Raw genomic sequence first — 27055 nt, forward strand, 5'->3', positions numbered from 1 at the left:
TGTTTCTCCGGAAAATTTCTAAAATTTTACATATTCCTTTTAAAATTTGACACCCCGAAAACTATTTTGCTTTCCCAAAACGCTGACCTAACGCTAAACTTCAAAGGTATTAACAACTTTAAAGACCTAATAAAAGTTCCAAGTGAATAACCCTCACTAAATCATACATATATTTCGGTAACAGTTTTTTCCGCCATTACCGACCAACTTATTTTGGCCAACCCTCCATGGCATCTTTCAACAACACAGCTTATCCTTAGTGGGGTTCTACAGGAGATCGAATGTGGGTAAATTTCAACACACATGCTTATCCTTAGTGGGGTTCCTCGGGAGATCCAAGGTGTATTAGATCAACAGTAAAATAGTGGGTAGTTCAGCTCACGTGTTTACCTTCTTGATTTGTCCTCATAAGTGTACGAGGACTAATTATGTTGTTTCAATAGCAGTTTTCGATGTAATGAACTTAACAAATTTCCTGAAGTATATATACATGTTCACATTGGCGTTGTTTCATTTGGTTTCTAATTCAATGTTTCAGGAAGTTCGTCAGGGTAACGCACACTTAATCAAACACTAGTAGATAGAAGAGGAATATCCTTGTATCATTACAAATTCAATGTTTTCCAATATTTCAGAAAGTTCGTCAGCGTAACTCACACTGTACTAGCCCATTTACAAGAGTAGTTCAGTAACAGAGAGTCAACTAAACCTTAGAAGGAGAGTTCAGATCATTTTGAAACCCCTCTTCAAAGAAGACAGACAAAGGAAGAGGTAATAAGTACACGAGCCCGATGGAGTAGTCCCCTACCCTTGTCTATATATACCATTTGTCGAGTAAGATCATTGCCATTGTATACCTTATTACCTGTCCAAGTAAAAGAAAATTGACAAATAAATAAGAAAACGAGTATCAACTCAAAGTGATCACTGTTGATTTAGTTTCATATACCAACCGAGAAGACTCGAGAATGAATAATATAGTACATAATACTATCAGCAAAGTTACACCAATAGATATAATTCCTATTAGGGCTAATTACTGTTCCACCCTGACACGTGATCTACTCACCCATTTCCCTCCAAACGTTTGATCTGATTAGCCCCATTACTAAAGAGTTCTTTAAACAAAAAGTTGAACTTCAACTTTTCTTTTCCAATATTGGTTATAGTCCTTTTTATAATTTCTCTATTCCTTTTTCCCTCTTGATCTCACCTCTCTCTCCCTCTCCCTCTTTTTTTTCCTGTTCTTCTCTTCGCCATTGAGAACCTCCATCAATAGAGGTCTTTAAGGAAAAATAACATTGATGTGGTTCCCTTCCGCAGATCCCCTTCTCTGCCAAAAAGGAAGAACCACTACTTGGCTAAGGGAAACTCCACTCTTCGGGAAGAGCAACTCTCTTATCTATCTCCAAGAGAGAAAAACCCAATGTGCGATGAGGGTCAAAGGGACTTCCAAAAAGGAAGAACCACTACTTGGCTAAGGGAAACTCCACTCTTCGGGAAGAGCAACTCTCTTATCTATCTCCAAGAGAGAAAAACCCAATGTGCGATGAGGGTCAAAGGGACTTCCACTTAACCTGACTTTGCTTGTATGTGGCTTTTTCCCTCTGACAACCTTCATCAATGGACGTCCTCAATGGAGGAACGAAGAGGAGAGTGTGATAGAAGAAAATAGAGGAAGTGAATGAGCAGGAGAGAGATAAGAGAAACAACAGATGTTAGCCCTAGAAAAGAAAATTTGAAAACCTTTTGTTAACAGAACTACTAGAAGGAGACCAAACAGTCTATTGGCCACATGTGGAGGGCCAAATGAGCAAGTTGGTCACATGTAGGGGCTGAATGGAAATTAACTCTTTTTTTATTATTTCTTCAAATGATTCGACTGTTAGGCTGCCACACCGTCAGGTTATCCTTTTAAACAATAACAGGACTTAGACAGAACAAACAAAAAGGTAGCATGTGGGTAGTTCCTTAAGAATAATGGGCCGGCAGGAAACTAGTCAAAAAGTAAGGGGCCAAACGGGAAATAACCCAACAACCTAAGGCCATGTTTGGCGCGCGGGAATGGAATGTGTTTCCCAAGAATCACATTCCCGTAACGTGATTCTTGGGAATCAGATTACTGTAGTTTGATGTTTGGTTTGACCAGGAATGGGAATTTGATTCCTGACATATTCCTAATCAGGTGTTTGGTTCGTATAGGAATATGAATGTAAATATTTGTAAAAGTTCACTTTTAACCTTACTTAAACTACATAAAGTACATATCAACTTTCTTTTTTGCATAAAATATACACATCAACTTTGTTATATATTAAAATCAGCATTACTTTTTCAAATTCGTAGATATGAAATAATAACACGATACATCAAAGGGTTAGATTTTAAAGATAATAAATAAATGTCTTAATAAAAATTTATCTAAAATAAAATTTTGTTCGTAAACCTAAATAGAAATTTATCTAAAATTAAATTTTGTTCATAAACATAAATAGTACTTATTAATACCAGATCCTACAAAAAAAATAAAATTGGTAATTCAATATTTTGTTAAGGATATATTTGTCAATAAATATTAAAATATGTGATTCCGGGTGCATGGGAATCACAAACCCACCTCCCACTGGGTTTGCTATTACCCCTTTTTGTGGGAATCACATTCCCGAGCCCACACCATTCCCGCGAGTCAAACAATGATCTGGAATGTGATTCCCGGGTATCACATTCCATTCACATGCCATTCCCGCGTGCCAAACATGGCCTAAATGTTATGCTGCCCAGATAAAGTAACGTGAGGCCATGCAAGTAGATGGACCTCTTCCTCCCTTAGGCCCATATAAGCAATGTCAATTAACGGCCTCCTAGAAGCTTCAGCCTAAAAAGTATAAACTCAATATTTACTCTCAAGGGAAAGAGTATAACACCAAAACAATGTATCACCACTATTGAAAGTAAAGTATTTTTAAGACAAATAACATGTTTAGATATGACAAATTGAATTAGGTGAGGCGAGTAAGGCACTCACTTCAGCAATCAAAGTGCAAAGCAGGCCAAACTCAGCAGTACAAGTTGGCCTTCACAACCTACTGGCTGACGCAATGTAGCGGGCTACAACATAGTCAGGGGAAGCTACTTTCAGTCCGTTTTGAGTATTTAAGTTGAGCTTTTATTTCAAGTCGACTTCTTTACACAGTGCAGTAAGCCTATGAAAGCAAAAGGAAAATTAAATTGAAAAAACAAAGGGAAATCCGAACATACTTAAGAACAGCATGATGCCGCCGGGGTTCTTTCCGCTGGTCTGTCCACAAGAACCATTCCTGATGGATTTTGAGCAGGCTGAGCACGAGGCAACTTCTTTGCTGCATGAACCAAAGCCACAAAACCAAATTAAACTTAAAACAACTAATGGTGTGAATAAACAGAATCAAGAAAACTACAATCCTTAAAAAACACTAACTAATTTCATACTACTACTATATAGAATCAGCAAATACGGCTCAATATTCACTCCAAAAGAAACCCATTTAACTATTAGAACTACCTTTCGTAGGGATAATCAAATAACTAATTATAGTCATTCAACATAGAAAATGTGTTGAAATATTTTGCTTTCTTAGCATTAGTCTCTGTTTCAGAAGGAATTTAACTCTCACGGTTAACTTAGAACTGATATACCATGAGGAATGAGGATAACCAAATGGAATATCTATTCTCAATCTTCAAACTTATCTGTTCGGGTACTACAATAAACCACATGAAAGTCGCATGTTTATGCGATTCCCAGAATGGACTTATTGGTCAAATGTTAAATAACTTAACTCAATCACCAAGTGCCTGCTTTATATGTCCTAGCCCAAATCTCATCGTGTGTCTTAAATTACTCTCGTTGTTGTAGCTAATGATTATCATCCTTCTATCTACCAGCTCAAGAAGCCACCCTAAGGCTTAGGCATCAACATAATAGACCATGTTTTTCTTTCTATATCTTCCTAAATTGTAAGCCTTGACAGATGACGAGACTCCCTAACCAATTCATTAGTAGATTCTTGAAATAGATACACTTAGGAGCAAAATCAGACAAGCCAATTACACCAGAACAGGAGCACAGTTTTAGAAGCTACACATAGTTCTACTTTCCAGCATGCAGATTTTTCAATGTAAATATCAAATTACTATCATTTTCCTAATCACAGGAAAAGTAAAACAAATTAACAAATACCTATCTCGTAGAATATGTCATTCACATTGGTAGCAGCCTTGGCAGAGGTTTCCATGAAGAATAGACCATTTTCCTCGGCATATAAGCGGGCCTCCTGCAAGATAATAGATTAGATCAGAGAGAATTCAGTTACAATCTCACTCATCTCCCAGTATCGTACCTCCATGACGAAGATTGTGGATATGTAAGTTAAAGAACTTCGAAAAGAAACCTAACTTCTCATCGTTGAAGTTACTTTGGTATTTTGCCCCTAATACTTTCCACATTTTATAGGTTTAGGTTCCTTAGAAAATAAGTACCAGCAAGGCAGCAACTCAGCAAATTATTCACAAGATAAGCTGCTAATCTTGTTGTTTTTGGAAAAAAAAAAGTGATTGTGTACGTGTACCTAAATAACTAAATGAAGCATGTATTCATAAGTTGAAACAAACAGATATAGAGAACAGTAGCCCTATATACAAAGTTCTTACGACATAATTACCAAATGTAAACAAGTAGAAAATAAAGTATTTACAAGTTCTGCAAACTATACTTGATACATAAAATTAGGAATGAACAACTCGAGAGAAAGTGAATCCATTTCTGATTCTGACCATGAGAACATAATAGATAGAAGTTTATTTTGTTACGCAGACAAGATGAAGACAATGAGATAATTGTGTCAGTATAGGCTCTTAGCTATAAATTCCATTTATCTTCACTTACAAAGATTAACTAGTGTAACACAAAAACGATATAACCTAGAGACGTGAATGCGAAAGCTTCTACAGCATTTTACTTTAGAAATTAAAATATGGCTAAAATTTGAAGCTAAGTTGTTAAACTTGGACTCGGCTAGTCGGCTCGGGATCGGTCAAGGGCGGAGTCCAAGTCAAGCCAAGTCACTCGGCCGAGTCAGGCTTAGTGCAAGATAAAGATTTTTGACTATGTTATTACAAATCTATTTTGTACACTACCTTCATAAATATTGATGTAGAACGCAGCGGAATTTTAAGAATAAAATAAACTAATACGAAGAACGATAAAATAACGATAAAGAACGATTAAATAACTCTAAATAACTGTAAACTTGATTAAACTTGATTAAACTTGATTGGGTTTTCTCTTCAACATCTAAAATAAAGACAGACTGGACCTCCTTTTATAGGATATTAGACTTTCCTAGATAGACTCAAACTGGACTTTCCTAAATAATAGAAATACTGAAATAATGCAACTTCCTAAACCTAGATTCATTATGAATCTTACTAAACTAGGACTCTTCCTAAAACTAATGACCTAGCCGACTAGGCTATACGGCCGAGAGACTCGCGGGTTCACGGGCCCGGCCCAGATGCGCCTGCATCAGCTCCCCTTTCCCCAGAAGGTTCGGCCCGAACCGTTTCAATGAAGAAAACAATGTGATGCACCCACATACGATGCACTCTGTCATGGCGATCCGTAATTCCCACTTTGCACGAAAGGTGTATGAAATCCGAAGGATAGAGAAAGGGACTAAGTAACCAACTATAAACTGAAAGCCACGATGTGAAGAATTTCGCCAAACTGATAGTAGTGAATAAACGTCCAATAAATTTCTACATCGTCCATCATCTTCTAGTTTGATGAAGAAGGAATCAATGATTATATGCTTCTTTGTGAAAAAATTGACCGTGATGGAGTATCGGTAATAAATTTTTGTTGCGACCTTGTCCAGATCAACATTGTCAGCAAGCTTCATGTTCGTTGTATGTATTCGAAAGACCTCGACACGTCCAACTTCATCTGGCACACCAATGACAATTTCCCTATCAAACCATCCGAACCTTCTCAAAGTCGGGACAATGTTGTTTGGTCGAGTCGTAGCTCCTATGAAGACAACATGAGCACGAGATTTGAAACCATCCGTAAGGGTGAAAAACCGAGAAATAATTCTCCACAACTAGGTTAGATTCCCAACAACAAGGTCATCCGCAATAACAAGTAACATCTTCATTAATATAGCAAACAACTTGCTGATAAATTGAGGCAATTTTCTCATCGCGTCTGGTGCTCGTTCGCTCGCCTCAGTAAGAGTAATCACAAACTCAATTGAAAAAGGCCTTGTCTTCTCCTCAAGGGATTGAGCTTCAGCAATCTGCAACATAGATCCCACAATCTCCACAAGTTGATGTCTCAAGAATTGTGGCTCTGTTTCAGCCAATTGAATCATCAATTCAAGTGCTTCTTGGGTGGTTGCCTCTTGCCCAGAGTTCAACGCTTGGGTCAAAATTTGCGTCATCGCCGGTAGAAGGGCTTGACACTTAACTCGATCAGCAAGAGTAGTGAAACGCTGAACAAAAGTAATAATAGCTCTAAGAGCAGCAATTAGAACATCTGGATTAGAAGAAGAAGCTAAACATTGTAAAATCACAGCGTGAAGAGTATCAATGTGAGGAATTAGGGGTTCACCAATAAAACCATGAAGATCACCCACTGCAACTAATTTATCTTTAGTAATAAAACCCATTAAGTAAGCTCCTTCAAGTTGTTCACATGCATTAGCCATTCTAAGCAAAAAAAGGACTAGCTTTGGGACTGGCACTGTGGGCAACTCCAACTGATCCGAATTGGTAACCAACAATAAAAGGGTGAACGTTTTTAAGCATAGAAGAACTGGTGATGGCATGACCGATTGCATAATCGCCGGGAAGTTGATTGAGTTTCGATTTGTTGAAAACTTCAGCGACTAATCCAACTTCGGCGACGGATTTGAGGATATTTTCATGAACAGTAACGATTCCAAATCTCCGAATTTCACTAGTGAAGAACACCTCTTTATTACTACTCTTCAATGCATGAGAAGATTTAAGAAGTGTTTGAAGAGTAGTTCAAGGGTTCGGATTATTAGAATTAATGTTTTTGAAGACCCTAGAATTTGTGTCCACATTGATATCGGTAGTGATGTTTTTGTTTTTCAACTTAATGTTAAAATCAACCAAAAATAATTCACCTTTCGTAGTTTGTGATGAAGTAATTGCGTAAATACCTATAGCTTCAACTTCTTCGTACGCTTCTTTTTCTTCTTGTTCTTCTTCTTCGTTGACTTGAACAACGTTGTGAGCGTCTTCTTCAACTTCTTCATACCCTTCTTTTTCTTTTTCCTCATGGAATGATAAAATAGGCGAGGAATATGGTTGACGTATTATTGTTTTGACGTTGTTCACCATATGTTGAATCTTAGCTAAATCGGATATCGATTCAACCGTTTCGGAAAAAGACGGTTGTGGTGGCGATGGTGGCGAATAGGAAAGAGAAGATGATTGTGTTGGTGATGGCGATGAATACGGTGGTATAAGAGGTGGTGAATACGGTGGTGAATAATAAGAGTATGAAGGTGGTGGTGGTGATGAATAGGAATGTATCGGAGGTGGTGAATATGGTGGTGAATACGTTGTTGAATACGGTGGTGGTGTATAACAAGAGTACGGAGGTGGTGGTGGTGGCGAGGATGGTGTCGGATAATAAGATGGAGGTGGTGGTGTAGGAAACACTGGTGGTGGTGACGGTTGGTATTGATGAAGAGACGGTTGTGGAGGGTTTTCTCGTACGGTTTCTCCCGGATTCCAATGATAATTGTACGAGTCGTTATTCGCATATAAACATGATGAGCATGAGCATCGATTCGTTATCTCTTGATGAGTATAATCTGGTTGATTATAATCTTCTTGCGGGATAGAATACGATCGATACTGATTTAACTGGTCTGGAAAAAAAAATTCAGAATCGTTCACCCAAAACTTTGGTGGCTCTGAATACCACATGATGTAGAACGCAGCGGAATTTTAAGAATAAAATAAACTAATACGAAGAACGATAAAATAACGATAAAGAACGATTAAATAACTCTAAATAACTGTAAACTTGATTAAACTTGATTGGGTTTTCTCTTCAACATCTAAAATAAAGACAGACTGGACCTCCTTTTATAGGATATTAGACTTTCCTAGATAGACTCAAACTGGACTTTCCTAAATAATAGAAATACTGAAATAATGCAACTTCCTAAACCTAGATTCATTATGAATCTTACTAAACTAGGACTCTTCCTAAAACTAATGACCTAGCCGACTAGGCTATACGGCCGAGAGACTCGCGGGTTCACGGGCCCGGCCCAGATGCGCCTGCATCAAATATATTTCAAATTTAGGGCTTCTACCTTCAACGTAAATTGAATAACTACTAATAATTAAGATAATATCAAGATGTACTATAAATTTAAATATTAATATCATAAATTGCATCAAGCTCAAGACTTCAACTATTAAGAGGCTCGTAGATAAACTAATAAATAATAAGTAACTAACTATGTTGTTTGAGTTGCAGGTTGAAGGGAATCGACCAGGTCGTCTCTTGCGCCTAGATCGACTCAGTATAAATCTGCTTTCATTTTATGTTGAATAGAGAATGATAAGAAGAATAAAGTACTTATTAAAAAAATGACAATAAAAATATAAATGTTGTCGCCAAACTAACTTTTGACTTATAAGCAAGTGTTTTTGCCAAACTAACTTTTTTCATTATTTCACTTTGTTGCCAAACGACACCTACGAATTCAATTAAACAACTTTTTTGAACTTCTTCACTCAATAATTCAGTCAAAGCTTTCCGAAACATATTAGTGTTTAGATCAAAGATTCAAAAGCAAAGAATCCCACGGACAGGAGAATCTAAAACTTACATCTGCCGTGACCTTCCTTTTATCTTCCAAGTCGGCTTTATTCCCAGCAAGTGCCACAACCATGTTAGGACTACCTGAGACCAACCAATATACATAATGTAAAACTTTAGAAACTCAATACGTACTCACAATTAGCATATTGCTTCAATTCTCATCTAATTATATACTGAAGTAACCAGATGAACCTATAACAAACCTTGCTTTTGAAGCTCTTGTACCCACTTCTTAGCCCGTTCGAACGATTCCTACAAGTTTAGAAGAAAAGCCATTAAACAATGTTATACTAATTCTTCGAAACTATTCAGACGAATAAAAATGTATGTAGTAAGCTATTCAGGATCTAACAAGTCCTTGTTACATAGAGAAAGAGTAGATAATCTTCACCCCTAAGATTTCAACTATCGAAAATCAGCGCAAACATATCAGAACTTGTGGGAAAAAAACGGATTTTTAAAACGGCAAACTTTACAAACATATATGCTCAAACATGAATTATCTAACGAAAATAATGGAAGGGATCTATTGACAAATTCAAACCATGGTAGTTATGTCATAGACGATAATTGCAGCAGCAGCTCCTCTATAGTACATAGGAGCCAAACTATGATATCTCTCTTGCCCAGCAGTATCCCAAATCTCAAATTTGACGGTGGCATCATTCACAGCCAAAGTCTGTGAAAAAAACGCAGCTCCGATTGTTGATTCCTATCCGTCAACATGCAAAACAAAACAAAAAACCCTAACAATATTAACAGTAAAAAATTACACAAAATTTATTTAAGATCACAAAAAAGATGATCACAATCTGAATTCAATCATGTCAATTCTTTAATAAGTACCTGAAATTCAAGAAACTGACCCTTTACGAATCTCAAAACTAGACTCGATTTTCCTGTTCCCATATCTCCGAGTAAAACCTATAATCGGAATTGAAATTGGCCATTAGGACATCAATATGATTATCGGAAAATGAAACCCTAATTTGATGAAATGACTTACGAGTTTCGCATTCAGATTGTTATTTCCGATGGTAGCCATCTAAAATTAAGAATAAAATTGCTTTGATTTAGCTTTGAATTACTTGATAGTTGCTTGGTTGGATCTATTTTTTGACGTGAAGAGAATGGAAGAATATGAAATTCGCTGAAGTAGCTCAAAAGTCTCCCAAAGGAATAAAAGTACTGACGTCTCAAATACTCAACCGCAAGATGATTCTCGAGTGTTGTTGGATGACGATGGGTTATTTACACAAATGGACCTAGTTTGGGGGTTCCATTATAAGTTTTATTCTTTTTGTTATTTTTTTTAGAAATCGACTAGTATGTACAATAGTCATTACAATGGTGACGTTGATACATCAAAATTGTGATAAGCACGATACTGTCAAATTTAACAAGAACAGGACTAAAGTGCAATTGAACTATGGCCTAAAGCCCAACTAACTATGGCTTAAAGCTCAACAACATTATTTATATCCTAATAATTCCAAATTTAATAACCAAGGATTCCACCTCCTATGGAGATCGAACTCGGGACCTCCAGGAACTTTTTGGAGTATGTATCAACACTTTAAACAACTTGGGCAACCAAGTGTTGACCTTCTTTTTGTTATTGAAGATGAGATTACAACGGGAAGAGCTATGTGCCCAATGGGTCCAAAAGAAGACTTTATAATTGTTGTCCACCTCGCGAGTCTAGATTCAAAATTTTCCACCAGATATTCGAATGAATGTATTCCTTAAGCGGGTTTTAGCATATACTTAGCCAGATATTTCTCGACATTTTGTATAAAGGGAGCCTCGAGAATTGTGGAGATTTGGATTCTATTGTGCTGAGAAACCTCGAAAACCAAAGTAAATACTAAATAGGGGATCTTTTAAAATTTACTGCCTTGCCATAGAATGAAGTGTACTTTGCAGTAATATCTCTAAGGAGTTGATTTTCAACTACGAAAATTACCAAACACTAATCATCAACAAACAATAAATGTGATATTGAAGGAGCATACATGTTTTTCATGTATCCACTCTATAGACCCAATCGTTTATATCCATCAATCGTCAACAATAAGGTTTGAGAAGTTAAGGTGAAGAGCTATGGAAACAAAAGGCTTTATTAAGTTTTTTTAGGACTAAAACAGTAAGATACAAAGTAAGACTGATCTCCCGGCTGGAAAATAACATCACGACCTTACGATAAATAACGTTATACTGAATAGGAAGAATATCTTGCAAAAAAAAAAAAATAGGGTGTCATTATTTTTTGTGAGTGGATACTAGTTCTTGAACTGCATCAGACAAATTCTTAATTGATGAAATTAAACAAGCAAATCCTTGTTCATTAATTTCTTTTCTTGCTTCTTCGATTTGAATTCGTCTTTCTTGAAGTTGAGTTATATGTTTGTGACGTTTTTCTTTCTTTTCTTCACATTCAACTAGTGTTTTGGCTAAAACAGATAGGTTTTCTGCTACAGTTGAACTTATTTCATGTACTCTTCGTTTATTTTTTGTATCAGTATATAGTTTTTCGCTTTCTTCTGTCTCAGATGAATCCAACATTTCAACTGCAAAAATAGGGTACAGTGAATCAATTGATTTTATCCCAATAATTAACTCAATGTTTACTTGGTTAGTTATTGAGTACCAACATGCAAAAGTTGATAACGAAAGAGCCCAAGATCTAAGAACTTCTCTCATGCAAAACTTTAAGAAGAAAAACAATTAGTTTCAATTAAGATTCTTATTCCTAGGTTGTGAAGTACAAGTCCTCCTATTTTTCTTTCCTCAAACATAAAAGGGCCTAACTTGATTCCTATTTGGGCATTTCAAACACTTTGAGTAAGCTATGGTTATGTTCACCCACTTTATGTGTAAGTGACCCAAACTACTGGTCGTGTTGTATTGATCAACCTGACAACCAGTTGTAAATGTAGTCAGAGAATTCAAACCTGAGCATTTGACCGAAGAAATTACGAAAATACCTGGTGGTACAGGTACAATTGGTGGTTGCGGCGGAGGAGGACAGTCGCCGTCGGTCACTAAAAGAGTGGGAGCCGGTGTGGCAGTAGCAGTGGTGATTAGATCAAACGGCTGAATTGAAGAATTGGGTATCTGATTTCTACTATGAAGAAGAACTTCATTAAGAGCTTCATAAATTTCAGAGAGAAGATTAGTAGGAAGGTTTCTCTCTCTACGTTGTTGTTTCTCTAATTTCCAATAGGAAATGAAGTCTTTAGAACCGTCGGATTGTGATTCATATGCACGAACTTTCTTGTAATCTCTCAATAAATTATCCCATTTATCATTACATTGATTCTGACTTCTCATACACCCATTTTTCCAGCAATAATTTTCTACCCATTTCCACCGGAGCTCTGCCGTTTTACATGAGGTTGAGCCACCGGATGCGGCGGAGGAAGAAGATGGGGTAGTAGTGGATTTGGTTCTTCTATCATAATCCATCCTTTTAGCAGTAATTAAGATAAGTGTTTCATGGAGGGTCCAATTTCCTTTTCTATATTCTCTTCTTAGTTCAGATGAAGTGGTAGTTGGAGAGGTGATTGAGGTCGGAGATATGAGTGGTGGTATGGGTAGTGGTTGTTGGTGGCGGTGGTGAGAGTGAGAGTGTGGTAATGGTGATGTGTCATGGGATTGATCAGTCATGGTTTCAGCATTAAGAAATGCAAATTTTCTAGAGAAAGAGAAATGAATGGAAGAAGTTAGAGTGATACAAGAGAGACTTCACAATTTTTGATACTAGAATGGGTTGTTTGATTAGAGCGGATACAAGCACTCCTTGATGACTCCCCTATCTCTAATAAGACAAGGCACATTTTAATCATTTCATGAGGATATAAAAAAAAAGGGTTATTTTCCTAATGGCCCCCAACTTTGTGACCAGTTTCTCGCCTGGTCCCCTACTTTACGAGAAATACCTATATGGCCCCCGTTATAACAGCGTCACTCTCTCTCCTCCATCATGTTTTCTCTCTCTGCCAAGTCACGCCACATCATCTGTTACGCCACCTCATCACCTTCTCCGGCAGAGGTCGTCGGGCGGTCAAATTTCCGGCCGGCGACCTTCAAACTTTTTTTTTCTCTCTTTCTCTAAAAAAAAATTTAAAATTCTCTCTCCTCTCTCTCTCTAAACTCCGGCGAAGGGAAACCTTCGCTGGAGCTTGGTCTGTTCATCACAAACAAACCAGATCGTGGTTTGTTCATCATGAACAGAGGTCTGCTCATCACGAACAAACCACGATCTGGTTTGTTCATCACGGACAGACCACGATCTGGGTCTGTTCATCACGGACAGACCACGATCTGGGTCTGTTCATCACGGACAGACCACGATCTGGGTCTGTTCATCACGGACAGACCACGATCTGGGTCTGTTCATCACGGACAGACCACGATCTGGGTCTGTTCATCACGGACAGACCACGATCTGGGTCTGTTCATCACGGACAGACCCAGATCTGGGTCTGTTCATCACTGACAGACCTAGATCTGGATCTGTTCATCACGGACAGACCACGATCTGGTCTGTTCATCACGGACAGACCCAGATCTGGGTATGTTCATCACGAACAGACCCTGATCTGGTATGTTCATCACGAACAGACCCTGATCTGGTCTGTTCGTGATGAACAGACCTAGCTCCGGTCCTTCGCCGGAGTTTAGAGAGAGAGAGAATTTTGAAAAAAAAAAAAAATTTAAAGAGAGAAAAAAAAAATTTTGAAGGTCGCCGGCCGGAAATTTGGCCGACCGGCGACCTCTGCCAGAGAAGGTGATGAGGTGGCGTAACAGATGATGTGGCGTGACTTGGCAGAGAGAAAACATGATGGAGGAGACAGAGTGACAGTGTTATAACGGAAGGGGGCCATATGGGTATTTCTCGTAAAGTAGGGGGCCAGGCGGGAAGCTGGTCACAAAGTTAGGGGCCATTAGGGAAATAACCCTAAAAAGATAAACCAAAATGCTCCTTGTCTTAGAGCAACTCCAGTCTCAGTCTGTCTTGGGCTGAAAAAAATCAGTTTTTCATCCAAAATTTTCAACCTCAGCTCAGCCTCAAAAATTCAGCTCCAACCTCAGCCTCTCTTGAGGCCGAAAATTTGTTCATGTGGGAAACGCGTGTGTGGCCTTTTTGTTGGTGTGAGAAAAACGTGTGTGGTTTTGTGTATATACAAACCACGTGTTTGAACTATTTATGAAATAATAATTTTTTCATAAATAGTTAAAAAAAATTATTCGGTGACTGACATTTTGGTGGGATGTATTTTAATTATTAATGTTTAAGTTTCTTAGAGTTAAAAAAAATTAAAACTAATTAAAATGAGAGAAGATTAATTACATTTAAATAAAAAAAATGGGTTGAAAAATTTATCCAACGGCTAGGATCACCCCAACATGACCGTTGGGAGTCTCCAACGGTCATGTTGGGGACGCTTCAGTCGTCCCTAATGTTAAGGGCGACTGACGCAGTCGGTTGGGGCTCCGGGCCAACCGACCCACGCTGGAGCAGCGGGCAGAGGCCAAAATTTTGAATTTTTGACCTCAGCCCGACTGTGCTTGGAGTTGCTCCTATTCGGTTGTGCCATCTTGAGATTTCAATCATTTTTGTTATGTGATTTGTAGAGCCTTGAGTAATTATGACTTTCTCAAAGAACTAGTCAATCTATTTTGACCCCATTGATTTCATTTTGTAAGGAAGGGATGCAAGTTTAACCCGGCTCTAAGACTCCCTAAATAGATTTATTTATTTATTTTTCGGTCTTTCACTTTGTTTGGTTTTTGGTCTCTCACTATCTTTTGTTCTGGTCGAAAACCAAAGGCCCGCAGAGGGATAGTTAGTCAACTGTTGGCGACTGCTTTCAAGAAAGAAATATATACACACACACACACACATATATATATATATATATATATATATATATATATCCCTCCCTCCCTCTCAATAAAGTTTAAAGAGAGAAGGGGTACGGTAGAAAGAAAAAAGATGGAGAAAGAGAGAGAGAGAGGGACAGAGAAGAATAAGGTGGCGGTGACATGGCCCTGAGCCCCTGATGACGGTGGTGGTGGTGAAGTGAAGAAGATGGAGATAAAGGTCTAAATGGGGAGGTTTGCCAAAAAGAAAAAAGTCTGTGAGTTTAAAATGAGAATACCCCCTTCAAACCTTGTGTTCCTACAATTGCCAAAACACCTACTTTCTCGTTAGAGTGGGTGAATTTTAAACAAGGATTGGAAAACATCAAGAAGCTCCATGGACGTTTTATCTCCAACAAAATGCAAAGTCTACCATTAAGCAAATCCCATACCACCCACTACTTTAAGCATCCCCACCTGTTAGAAATATAGTCCAATATAGTCCCACATTGTTCAATTGCTTAAACTTTTCTCTTGTACTACTCCTTATAATGATCTTATGTAATAGCTATGAAAATCAATACAAATCACTACAATCTCTTCTCTTTCATGATATAAGAGCTTCTAGGTTTTTTTTCTTGGGTTAGTCAATAGAGTCTTCCGCTTGCCGGCGGCGGTAGTCCCATTAATGGCTACCGTCCGCCGGACTTTTATAGGTTTTTAGTTCAAGTTTAGTGTTCTTTTTTTTCTTTCTTTCTTTCAAATAAGAGTAGTTCTCTTCTAGTGTTGAGATCTAATCATTCTTCAATACTTTTCTCAATAGTATTTGAAGATGATGAAGATTAACAAGAAGATGAAAGATCCAAAGAAGAGTGATTTGTTGAAGAAATCACATGATATACTCTTCAATGATCTCAAGCATTTCAAATGTCAAGTCCTCCCCAACATCAAATCTATGTGTGTCTATGGTCCATGAAGTTATATTTTGAGAGAAATTGGAAAACTATTAGAGAGGGGGAAAAGAATTCATGGATTTCTTTGTTAGAATAGTTATATACCCCCATGTTTATCTTGAAACTATACTTATAATTCTCCAAAATCTTGATTTACAATATGATGCACATGAAGTGTTTGATAGAATGTATCAAAGAAATCATGCTTATTCTCAAAGATGGTTTTCTTTTGATGTTTTTGATAACATGTTTGTGGGTTCCTTTATGGCGAAAGAGTTAATTCTCTTCAATTGATTTGCTCATACTTCTTATATCCAAGATGAGAACTCTCAAATGTTTGTTACTTTAGTATGCTACTTGGTTCCATTATATTTTCTATAAGATCAAAAGAAGAGGAAACATGAGAAAGAGTATAAATGAAGAATAGAAGTGGGAAGGTCAAGATCGAATGATTGCTAGTGTTTATGTTCAACAACACATAAAATCAAGTAGATCAAAAACTTGAATTGCATTGATGATGGTGGAGTAATAATCATGTGTGAGGGCTATTAAAAACCAAGGTAGGAAGATCTCCAAAACCGGACAATGGTCAGTAATTGTCAACCGGGCAATGGTTAGTAATTGTCAACCGGACAATGGTTAGTAATTGTCAATACCTGGCAATGGTGCCAACTTTTCTTCATATGGAGAAAAGCAAAATCAACAACATCAACATCAAAACCTGGCAATGGTGCCAACTTTTCTTCAAGTGGAGAAAAGCAAAATCAACAACAATATCAACAAAACCTGGCAATGGTGCCAACTTTTCTTCAAGTGAAGAAAAGCAAAATCAACAACATAGCAACCTCACACTGATGCCTCCATCAAGTCAAAATCTACAAATTTGTTTAGCAAACTCATGAATTTTTCACTAGCAAAAGTCATTCGTTTGAGGGGGAATGTTACAAATATAGTCCAATATAGTCCCACATTGTTCAATTGCTTAAACTTTTCTCTTGTACTACTCCTTATAATGATCTTATGTAATAGCTATGAAAATCAATACAAATCACTACAATTCTCTTTTCTTTCACCACCTAAAGCATCCCCACCCATATATCCAAGAAACTGTGAGCACTCCCCTCACCTGTATGATCTCTCTTCTATAAGCACCACTCACTAGTCACTCAACCACACCCAATGGAGCCATTGCTTTCACCCCTCACTTATACCGACTAACTATTGAGATACATTTCAAATTTTCCTTTTGAGCCACCAAAAGGTCAGGGCTTTCAAAATACAATGAATACAAATTGCACCTCGATTCGTGAGGTATTAATTTGTATTGATTAGACACCACTATAAACGGACATAAACTTTATTCATATGTCACCTTTCTATGAAGACTATGATAACAAACCCGATTGGTGATGTTTTTTCTAAACCGACTGCACAAGCAAAAAGAAATTCGTAGTCAAACACATTCTTCAACTACTGATGCTCAATTGGAGCTTAAACTCAACTATTACAATCCAAACTAAATTATAAACTGAGATATAGTCAAACCCATCCAACCCGGCTAATTAAACTCGAAATCATTGATTAATGTTTATATAATGTTTTGCCGGTAATAAATAAACAAGTAAACCCCATCAACTTTATATTTGTTATTATTTTATATTTGAAGGAAGGGTTTCGCGTGCGGGAGCACGATAGTTAGGTAGTCAATTTTCACTTGAGAAATTATGAAGAGAAAAAAAGGAGATTGTCTTGCTTTTGTCTTTGTCACCTATCAAGTTATGGTTTCGTTTGCAGTAGCTTTCTACCCAAAAAGCAATGCATTTTCTTTGTATAAAACTATCCACTAACTATAATGGACCTTTTATCTATCTTTTCTATTAATATTTTTTCTTTTTGTTTTTTCTTGTTGTTGGCGTGCTTTGTTTAGTCTCTCTGAGTTACCTAATTTTCAAGTCGAGAAGAAAATTTTGTTGTCATTTTGTAACCATCAAACTATGTATAATTGTTATTCCAAATGTAAATTTCTATTTGTTAATTGTGTTAGTCCTAATTTGTTGGGGTTTCTGTCCTACACATGCATTGTAATTAAATTGATACTTCTATATAAAAAAAAAAAAATTAAATTGATACTGATACAATATCTTTTGTTCTAGCATCCCTTCGCATTGTCAGCACTTAGTTGCCCAAGTGGTTGACAGTGTTGACAAAACTCCAAAATCTTGGAGGTCTCAAGTTCGATTCTCATAGGAAGTAGAATCCATGGTTATTTGAATTTAGACATTGTCTAAGGGTAAGGAATTTGTTATATTCGGCCATAAGAGTAGAGATCCCTGAGGAGAGAGAAGCTCCAGTGACGTCAGCAGACGTTTTTTTCTTCCCTCTCCTTTCTACCAGAAAAAACCCTAAAACACCATTAAAGGAACAACCATCTCAACCCAAAATCTACCCAAAGGATACATGCAAGCGTAGATCCATCTTCATCAAACATAATTACCGTTAGATCCAAATTTTAGGACTTAGTCGGGTCAATCTAGATCTCCTTAACCTCTTAATCCGTGAAGAAAGCTGATCATAGACAGAGTTAGAAGGAATAAGAAGCATAAAGTCATAAGCTTCATTATCATCGGGAATCAGCAAAAGGAATCGCACAATCTATTCTAAAGATCTCTCACAGAGCAAGGTAAGTTTTTTTAACCCTTTAATTTGATTAGTTTATTACATGTGTCAAGAGTAGTTTTTCCAAGATAGGCTGTTCATTATCCCTCCTCAAGCGTGCGCCGGTTTCTCGTTCTCGATTACGCTTGGTTTCTCAGGATAGGTCAGTTTCTTTGAAGGCTTACAAGTGGTGGTCGACTCGTGGGTTTTTGCTTCTTCCCGAGGATCATTAGGGTTTGAGAGTGATTATAGTCTAGTTTAGACCAGATTATTAGTTCGAGGCCATGCATGTCAAGGATATTAAATTCATACCTACCTTGAGAAGAAGAGAATACATAAAAATCTGCTTGAGTTTCTTTGGTTTCATTTATAGTCTCTCACCTCTTCCTCTTCCTCCTTATCTGTTAATGTCGAACGTATTCTCTAAACTCCAAATAGAAGACCTAACAGATAGGATGGCTCTTCAAATGAACATTTCGGAGTATGGTAACTTGACAATATCATACCAGAAGCCTTCGGTTAGCAAAGAACTTCAAGAAATACAAGCAGGGTTTGTGGCCAGACTATGCTGCTCGTATGATTACGGGATCGGTTTTATCAGAAGAAATCTCTCGGCTCAGTCACGTTTTTTCAGAGAGTGTGAGATCACCAAAGCCCCCTATGGTCCTAATCACTTCGTTATCAAACCAAGGAGTTCAGTGGTGATGAATGAAATCAACCAGGGTCGACCATGGATCATTAGAGGTCTTCTTGTAGTCATGCAAGAAGTGGACTTCCCTCTACCCAAGGAAGCTCCTGAGTTGATGTGTGAACCGATGTGGTGCAGTTTTGCTGGACTACCCTCGGCTATTCAGAATCGTCAAGACTTAGACATCATATTTTCATGTATGGGTTATATTATGCAAGTGCAGCCTCGAAACTTTAGTATGGTTACTAACTCTCTGATCCGTATCCAATTCATGTATGATGTGAGGACTCCTTTACTTGCTACTTTGAATTCCATTTTCACAGATGGAGGTAAGCCAATTAATTTTAGTTACTTGAGGTTTCCTAAAGCTATCTGTCATAGATGTCGGATTATCGAACACTCCCCTGTCCCATGTATCAAGCCTAATGTTAGAGCCTCTAGCTCTAAGATGGACATCTCCCCAACCATTAACCCGAGTGTGCAGAATTGGGCCTTATCTGTTGTCCCTTCCAATGAACAAGGCATTGATAAAGGGCCTTCTATGGTTCAAAGTAACAAGACTAGTAAGAGGAAGGATACAGACCATCTAATGGAGATTAAGGTTGAGGAGGGGGAGTATCACAGGTCAGTGACTAAGAAAGTCAGAGAAAGAGGCTCGGGTGATTTTGGAGAAAGCAGCAACAGTGGCATCAGGAAGTACAAGTCCATTGTCGAGTATGATCTAGCTCAGGCTAATCTTCCCAATTGGTATTTCTCCCCCCCAGAATCGATTATTGACAGTCAAGAAGAGAAGAGGCGTCACATATTTGCGGACTCACTGTTAGTCTCTCCGGGTGATGCTTCAGATGCTAGAAATGAGGAGGTCGATGAACAGCCTAGCTTGGTAGTTTAGAGTCTGGTTTCTTATTTCCTGTCTTTACTTAGTGTTTATTTTTCCTTTTTTTGCTCTGGTTCAGTTGTATGTTGGGTTATTTGTGTTGGTCTAGTCTCCTTGTCTAGTTAGTTGGTGTTCTGTGTTTTGTTGGTAGTGGTGGTGCCGTCCGGCTAGGTCTCCGACGTAGTGAGACTTGTGGTTCCTGGTGTTTTAGCTGGAGGTGCCTTTAGACTTAGGTGGTCTGTCTTTTTATATTTTGTGGACTGTTATTAAGTTTTTTGTGGACTGTTGTTGGTTTTTATTTTTCCTTCGTGATCCTGCCTAGATAATTTCTCGTTTTAGCTTTGTATCTTTTTGCCTAGTTGGTGGCGGTTATTTCTTATTTTGTGGCAGTAGTGCCTTTTGAGCTCTCATTATGCAGGCACCCCCAGAATGTAGCCCAACTATTTTAAGTTGGAATGTTCGAGGTATCTCCTCTTTTATGACTAAGAAGCATCTCCTGAACATAATCGGTAGGACTAAACCGGACATTATTTTCCTGTCCGAAACTAAAAACAAATCTTTTAATATTATGAAGAATATTCGGATTGGAAAAGAATACGCGAGCCACTACATTGAACCGGTAAACAAAGCAGGTGGTCTGGTTATGTACTGGAACCACAATATTAAGGCTAAAATTTTGTTTTCGGACAACAACATGATTCATATGGAATTCCAAGATACTCACAACTCCAGTCCTCTGCTTATCACTGGCTTCTATGGTAGCCCATATGCTAATCACAAGTTGAAACCTTGGAAAAAACTTAGCGACCTTAATCCGAGTTCAGATACGCCTTGGGTGGTCATTGGGGATCTTAACATCATCCTTGATCCTCTAGACAAGTGTGGTGGAAACTCTACTACTAACTCTATTACACCTAAAGTCAATAACATCATCTCCAATCTAGGCCTTCTGGACATGGGTTTCTCGGGAAACCCCTTTACCTGGAGCAATAAACAATACGGCAATAACCTGATTCAAGAACGACTGGATAGAGCTTTAGCTAACCAGCAATGGCTTCAAAAATTTAAAAACGCAGAGATAACTCATTTGGACGGAGTAGGGTCAGATCACCTTCCTATTCTCATGTCTAATCGCATCGAGAGTAAGAACAAATCTAAACCTTTTAAGTTCATTCGTACTTGGATGTCTCATCCGGAATGCCACGACTTTATAGCCAGTAAATGGGAATTGAATAATAAACTCGACAAAAACATTCAAAACAATCTCCATAGTTTGAGTAAACACCTTACCAACTGGAATAAAAATGTTTTTGGAAACATAGAACATAATATTAATGAGATAATTACGAAATTGCAGAATTACCAATGTAAAGCAGATCAGCTTAACCTCAGTAGGAGATTAGAAGAGCTCTACAATCTTCAAGAAAGTTTGTGGAAGGAGAAATCGCGGAATAATTTTATCACTTTAGGTGATAAGAACACTAAATATTTCCACTCCCAAGCCATCCAGAGAAGTCGTAAAAACAAAATCCTGGCTATTAAAGACGACACGGGTTCTTGGCAGGACAACCTCAATGATATTCATAATATTTTTTCTTCCCATTTCCTGAATATTAGTTCCTCAGCCAGAACAGTAGTGGATGCCCAGATCCTTGAGCTCTTTCAACCTTCAATTTCAGACAGTCAAAATCAAGAGCTCACCAAGACGCCTGATAAAATAGAAGTGGATGAAGCGATTAAGAGTTTAAAGAAAGAGGCTGCTCCTGGTCCTGATGGATTCCCTCCTTTCTTCTTTCAAGCCAACTGGGACACTATTAGCCAAGACATCTATAGTATGGTAACCAACTTTTTCAACACAGCAACTCTTCCTCCTAATGTTAACCATACAAACATTTGTCTTATTCCTAAAACTACTGCACCACAAACTCCAGCAGACTTCCGTCCGATCAGCCTTCTAAACACTACTTATAAGATTATTACTAAGATCCTAGCAGATAGATTTAAACACACTCTGACAAACATTATATCTCCTTTTCAATCGGCTTTTGTCCCAGGTAGACAAATATCGGATAATATCATCATTGCGCAGGAAATGATTCACTCTTACAAGAAAATGAAAGGAAATAAAGGTTACTTCGGTCTAAAACTTGATATGTCGAAAGCTTTTGACAGAGTGGAATGGAATTTTTTACAGGATATTATGCGTAAACTTGGATACGCGGAGCATTGGATCAATATGATCACTACCTGTATTACCACTTCCTCGATGGCTGTCCTCATTAATGGGAAGCCAGGTCAGAGGTTCTTCCCTTCAAGGGGTATTAGACAGGGAGATCCTCTTTCTCCTTTTCTCTTCGCGGTGGTTATGGAAGGCCTCAGTAGGCTCATCTTGGCTAAAGAGGGCACCGAAGCCTTCTCTGGGTTCCCGATTAGTAACTCGGGGATGGAGATCTCCCACCTTTTATTTGCCGATGACTGTATCATCTTTGGTAAAAACTCGCTTGATAACATCCATAATCTAAAAAATCTTCTCCGTATCTTCTGTGATGCTTCAGGTCAAATTATCAATTACAATAAATCGAACATTTTCTTCTCGAAGAACTCTCATCCCAAGTTCAAAAGAATGATTACGAAGGCTCTCAAAGTCAAATATGCTTCGGCGTCGGAGAAATACTTGGGAGCCCAACTTTTCATAGGGGCTAACAAGACGAAAGTCTTTAATGAATTAATAGATCAAATTAATAAGAAACTAAACAAATGGAATCATTCTTTTCTTTCGCAGGCAGGTCGAACGGTGGTCATATCTTCCGTGGCAGCTGCCGTACCTCGATACCAGATGCAATGTTTCGCTCTACCAAAGGGTGTTAGCAAACGCATCATGACTATTCAAAAGTCATTCTGGTGGGGTAAGTCTAAAGGTATCTGTACAAAGGCTTGGACATCCATATGTAGCTCTAAAAGAGAGGGTGGTCTTGGAATTCACCTCCCAGACATTGATAACAAAGCGTTTCTCTGCAAACTTGCCTGGAGGATCAGGACGGAGCCGGAGACTGCGTGGGTTCGACTGTTAAAAGCTAAATACTTCCCTCATACCGCCTTTCCAGGTAGCAGTAAGAACCACCACTCGTGGATATGGAAGAACATTAATAAAGTTTATAACCAGATGCAAGATCTTTCTATTTGGGAAATCCACACAGGTACAGAGGTCAATATTTGGAATGACAGCTGGATTCCAGATACTCCTCCACCTCTCCAAAATGTCAAAAACTCTGACTTGGTAAAAGTTTCTCAGCTCTTAACAAATGATGAATGGAATGAAAACAAGTTGGCGGAAACTTTTGATGTGGATACCAGTAAGATCATCAAAACGATCCCCATTGATAGTAGGGGAAACGATCAACTCAGATGGAAACTGTCGAAATCAGGGAAATTCACTATTAAATCCATGTATCATCACCTCAGAAATTCCATAGGAATATCCCAACCATCTCCACATAACTGGAATTTTATATGGTCGATTCCCACTATTCCTCGAATCCAAATCTTTATATGGAAAATTTGCAATAAGGCTTTACCTGTCAAGCACCGAATAGGAAAATATATAGGAAATGATTTCCTTTGCAATAAATGTCCAACTCAGGAAACTATGGAACACGCTCTTTTACATTGTCCTATGGCAAAAAACATATGGTTCTATTTTAATGTTATCACGGAAAATATCAACTCGATCATAGACTGGATTTTCTCTTGGCAGAACTCTCCCCAGAACAACACTACTGTAAACGGATCTCATTTCGCTACGATCCTTTGGTTTATATGGAAAATGAGGTGTGATAACTGCTTTCAACAATCCATTTTAGATACTTTATCGGTCATTAACAGCATTAAGAGTTTCCCGGAGAAGGGGATAGTACAGAACAGAAAGAGTCTGTCTAAAACAGTGGATACTTGGAAACCGCCTGTAGATCCTTTCATCAAAATCAATGTAGACGCTTCTTTCATCTCGGTGTCCGAGAATATTGGGATTGGCATAATTGCGCATAATGCTGACTCAAGGTTTATCACAGCCCTTGCATCCATGGAAAGAGCTAGAAATAGCGAAGAAGGTGAAGCCGTGGCCATCTTGAAAGGTCTCCTCTGGGCCCTCCAAAACAACCATAAGAATATTATTATCGAAAGTGATAATATAAATCTGATCAACCACCTCAATAATCAAAAGCATGCCATCCACTGGTACTCTAATATCCACATTAAGAAGATAAAGGAAGCGGCAAAAACTCTTGACAAGGTCCTCTTCACCTACACTCACAGAAAGATGAATGATAAAGCGGACGCCTTAGCTAAATGGGCAAGAAAGAAGAAGTTGTCAAAGTTGTGGAAAGTTATTCCTTCTTTTTTAGTTCATAAGTATTGTAATAATGTACTACTCTAAGTTTACTTAATGTATTCTCTTAACAAAAAAAAAAAAAAAAAGAGTAGAGATCCCACCTAATCATCCCTTGGTAATAACAATATGAGAAGTTTTATAGGCAAGGTCCAAACATGTTATAGGCAATGTGTTTTTTTACCTAAAACTTGGTCAAAGCAAGTTGACCAAGTGTGGTTAAAGGCAAGGGCCAATTTGAGGGTGTTTATTACCCATCTCATCACGACGGCCAGAGTTCGGCCGGTAACTCCGACCAACGACTTTGTTCTCTCTCTATTCTCTTCTATTTGATTCATTAAGTAAGAGTAAGACTTCTGAATTTTTCAACTCTCTGATTCACTGTTCAAAAGAGATGTTGCGTAATAGCGATGAACCTCCCACCGTTCCTGTATATATTGTTTGTGATGAATCAAGGTATACCCTTTTCTCTCTCTAGTTTCCATTTATCATCACAAACCAATAACTCAATTGGTATTTGGAACTTGTAGCACCTAATAGCAAATTACCCAAACTCAAATACTAATTTTTCATTATGAACATAAACCCTAATTTTTCTTATTGGAAAGTTTAGAATAAGTACTTCATTTAAAGTATGAATTACCCTAACTCAGATGTCTTGTGTTATTAGGGGTTTGATAGTTCCTAATGTACCATCATATGATGCCAAGACGAGCTTTTGAAATTGTTCTGGTCATATGATATTGGTAGAATAGAAAAATAAGATTTTGGTACCAAATCTAATGTAGAAGTGTTAAATTGTTATTACAGAAAACTTAGAGAGAGAGAGAGTAGACAGAGAAGAGAAGAGAAGAGAAGAGAAGAGGAGAAGAAGGAAGAACAAGAGAAGAAGAAAGGAAGAAAAAACTTTAAGTCGTCGGTTGAACTACGACCGACGACTTTTGCTGAAAGAAGAAAGAAGAGAAGAAAAGGAAGAAGAAAGTAATTTTATATTTTTAATTAATGTCCTAACTGCATCAATTGAGTGTTAGTAAATTTGTCTTTAACAAATTTGGACATTGTCTATAAAATCTCCTTAGCAACTGGCCAGATTGATGAAATTTCCTACTTTGCTATTATGGGATCAAATTAATTAAGATCACACCCACACATGTCACGTGTGCAAAAGGATAACCGGACCAAAATGTTTGATACCAATTGTCATTAGTGTTTTCACCCTTTACTCTATTTCGTCTATTCTCAATTATGTCTGTATTATAATTGACCTACTTTTCAGTTCCTTTATCTTTCATTCTTTTTTCTCAATAATTTATTTATTTCAATCGTATCTACATAAAATATTCAAAATTGACTCTCGAAACCTACTATTTCTATACTTAATTAGTCCCACCCTTTTAGTATTTTCAAATCATACTTCAATTATATAACTTTTTAGCTTTTCTACTGTGGGTCTCCATTAAAAAGGTGAGTGATATAAGTTTTTCTCTTTTGCACCAAAGGGTAACAAACAATATTAGTTTTATCTTTTTTCTTGGTAATGAAAAGGCCATACTTTTAAATTTTTTTAAAAGAATAAATGCTCTTCCCTCCTGTTAATTGCACCAAGGAGCAGCAAACCCGTCTTAGGAGGCCAGAGGAATTCCTTTTTAAACTTTAAACAAGGTTGCCAATAAGTGGACAAACAAATTTCTTATATGGACATAAATTGCTTTGGGTGCAAATATAATCTTTTAAGTTAAGGGGACAACTTTAGATCTCTTTCTCTCTCTAAATTTCCTATGCTTCACCACCATTGCCGTGAGAGAATGGGGAGCTTTCACCCTTTGCAAAATCACTCATTCCATCAACATCTAACTACTAGACTACCCATTTTCTTGTCCTTCCCACTCATATGAAACATTATACGGAGTATATTATAGGTTTATGGGGTTTTAGGGTTTGGGTACTTTGGTGTTTTTCTTCCCAATAAATGTGGTATCTAGGGTTTGCAATTGAGATCAAACATATTAAGTCTGGGTAGTTTCTCTCTCTAGACTACATCATAATTTATTCTTTCAATGGTTTTATTAATCAAGAAACCAATAAATAAGTAGAAAACTTAGATGAATGATAAGTTGTAATTTTTATTTAAGATTTTTAAATTTTTTTTATTCATCAAATCATAGGAACAAACAATTAAGATACTTAGAGTTTGTGCGGTTGGACAGTCTTGATTCATCAAGAGAAACACCATCAATTGGAGAATGTGGTGGTTGTTGGCGAGAGATGTGGTGGTGATTGGTGGGAGAAGGAGGTGAAGAGTTTATGTGGAGAATTTTACAGAGAATAAATTGTCTCCCATTAAAAATAATGTTATATTTACACCCCCAAATAGTTGTCCACATAAGAAGTTTAGTTGTCCGTCTATTGGCTACCTTAAACAAATAAAAACATAACATCTCCCAACTAAAAAGCCCAAATTTTCGTTTTTGATTTGCTAGGGAGTTTGTGCTAGAGGGGTTGGGCAAAAGGCCCAATTCTTGACCCAAAACAAGAAGCAGGTTCACTGCAGGAAAAGAATAAGGGGCAGGTCCAATGGTCAGGAGATGGGGGTGGAATTTCCGAAACCCCCTTCTTCTTTTCGAAATTTACGAAACGGTCATCGAAAAATTCCCGGGAAACTCGAAAATTTCTGGAAAATCATCTAACACGCCTCCCATCAGACTGTGTACTTTCCATA

The 27055-nt window shown here is 37.6% G+C and overlaps 2 protein-coding genes and 1 long non-coding RNA gene across 6 annotated transcripts; all 3 read right to left on the bottom strand.

Annotated features, from left to right (window-relative positions):
• Window positions 1-196: 196 nt before the first annotated feature.
• LOC147566487 (ras-related protein RHN1-like) lies at window positions 197-10234 on the bottom strand. 4 transcript variants are annotated; one of them, XR_015230479.1, is made up of 9 exons: window positions 9918-10121; window positions 9758-9835; window positions 9456-9623; window positions 9115-9163; window positions 8919-8992; window positions 4220-4313; window positions 3259-3359; window positions 783-865; window positions 197-267 (listed from the first exon to the last, which is right to left on the bottom strand). XR_015230479.1 is itself a non-coding variant. In XM_086652985.1 (8 exons), exons 1-7 carry the CDS (start codon window positions 9954-9956, stop codon window positions 3259-3261), a joined length of 603 nt encoding a protein of 200 aa, XP_086509111.1. In that variant the 5' UTR covers window positions 9957-10234; the 3' UTR covers window positions 563-865. The 4 variants fall into 4 exon arrangements, 1 of the variants encoding a protein (XP_086509111.1); XR_015230480.1 differs by lacking the exon at window positions 197-267 and adding an exon at window positions 3026-3108 and having other exon boundaries at window positions 563-865; XR_015230481.1 differs by lacking the exon at window positions 197-267 and adding an exon at window positions 1471-3108 and having other exon boundaries at window positions 563-1353.
• A 779-nt stretch (window positions 10235-11013) lies between these two features.
• Window positions 11014-12741, bottom strand: LOC147566488 (uncharacterized). Its single transcript, XM_086652984.1, has 2 exons — window positions 11899-12741; window positions 11014-11481 (listed from the first exon to the last, which is right to left on the bottom strand). Exons 1-2 carry the CDS (start codon window positions 12578-12580, stop codon window positions 11174-11176), a joined length of 990 nt encoding a protein of 329 aa, XP_086509110.1. The 5' UTR covers window positions 12581-12741; the 3' UTR covers window positions 11014-11173.
• Window positions 12742-15358: 2617 nt separating this feature from the next.
• Window positions 15359-16804, bottom strand: LOC147566489 (uncharacterized). Its single transcript, XR_015230477.1, has 2 exons — window positions 16519-16804; window positions 15359-16453 (listed from the first exon to the last, which is right to left on the bottom strand). It is a non-coding gene; the product is annotated as an uncharacterized LOC147566489 (long non-coding RNA).
• Between the last annotated feature and the right edge of the window lie 10251 nt (window positions 16805-27055).

Source organism: Eschscholzia californica, unplaced genomic scaffold, assembly GCF_041429995.1.
Source record: "Eschscholzia californica isolate CP2 unplaced genomic scaffold, dmEscCali1.0.p SCAF_1, whole genome shotgun sequence".
Classification (NCBI taxonomy): Eukaryota; Viridiplantae; Streptophyta; class Magnoliopsida; order Ranunculales; family Papaveraceae; genus Eschscholzia; species Eschscholzia californica.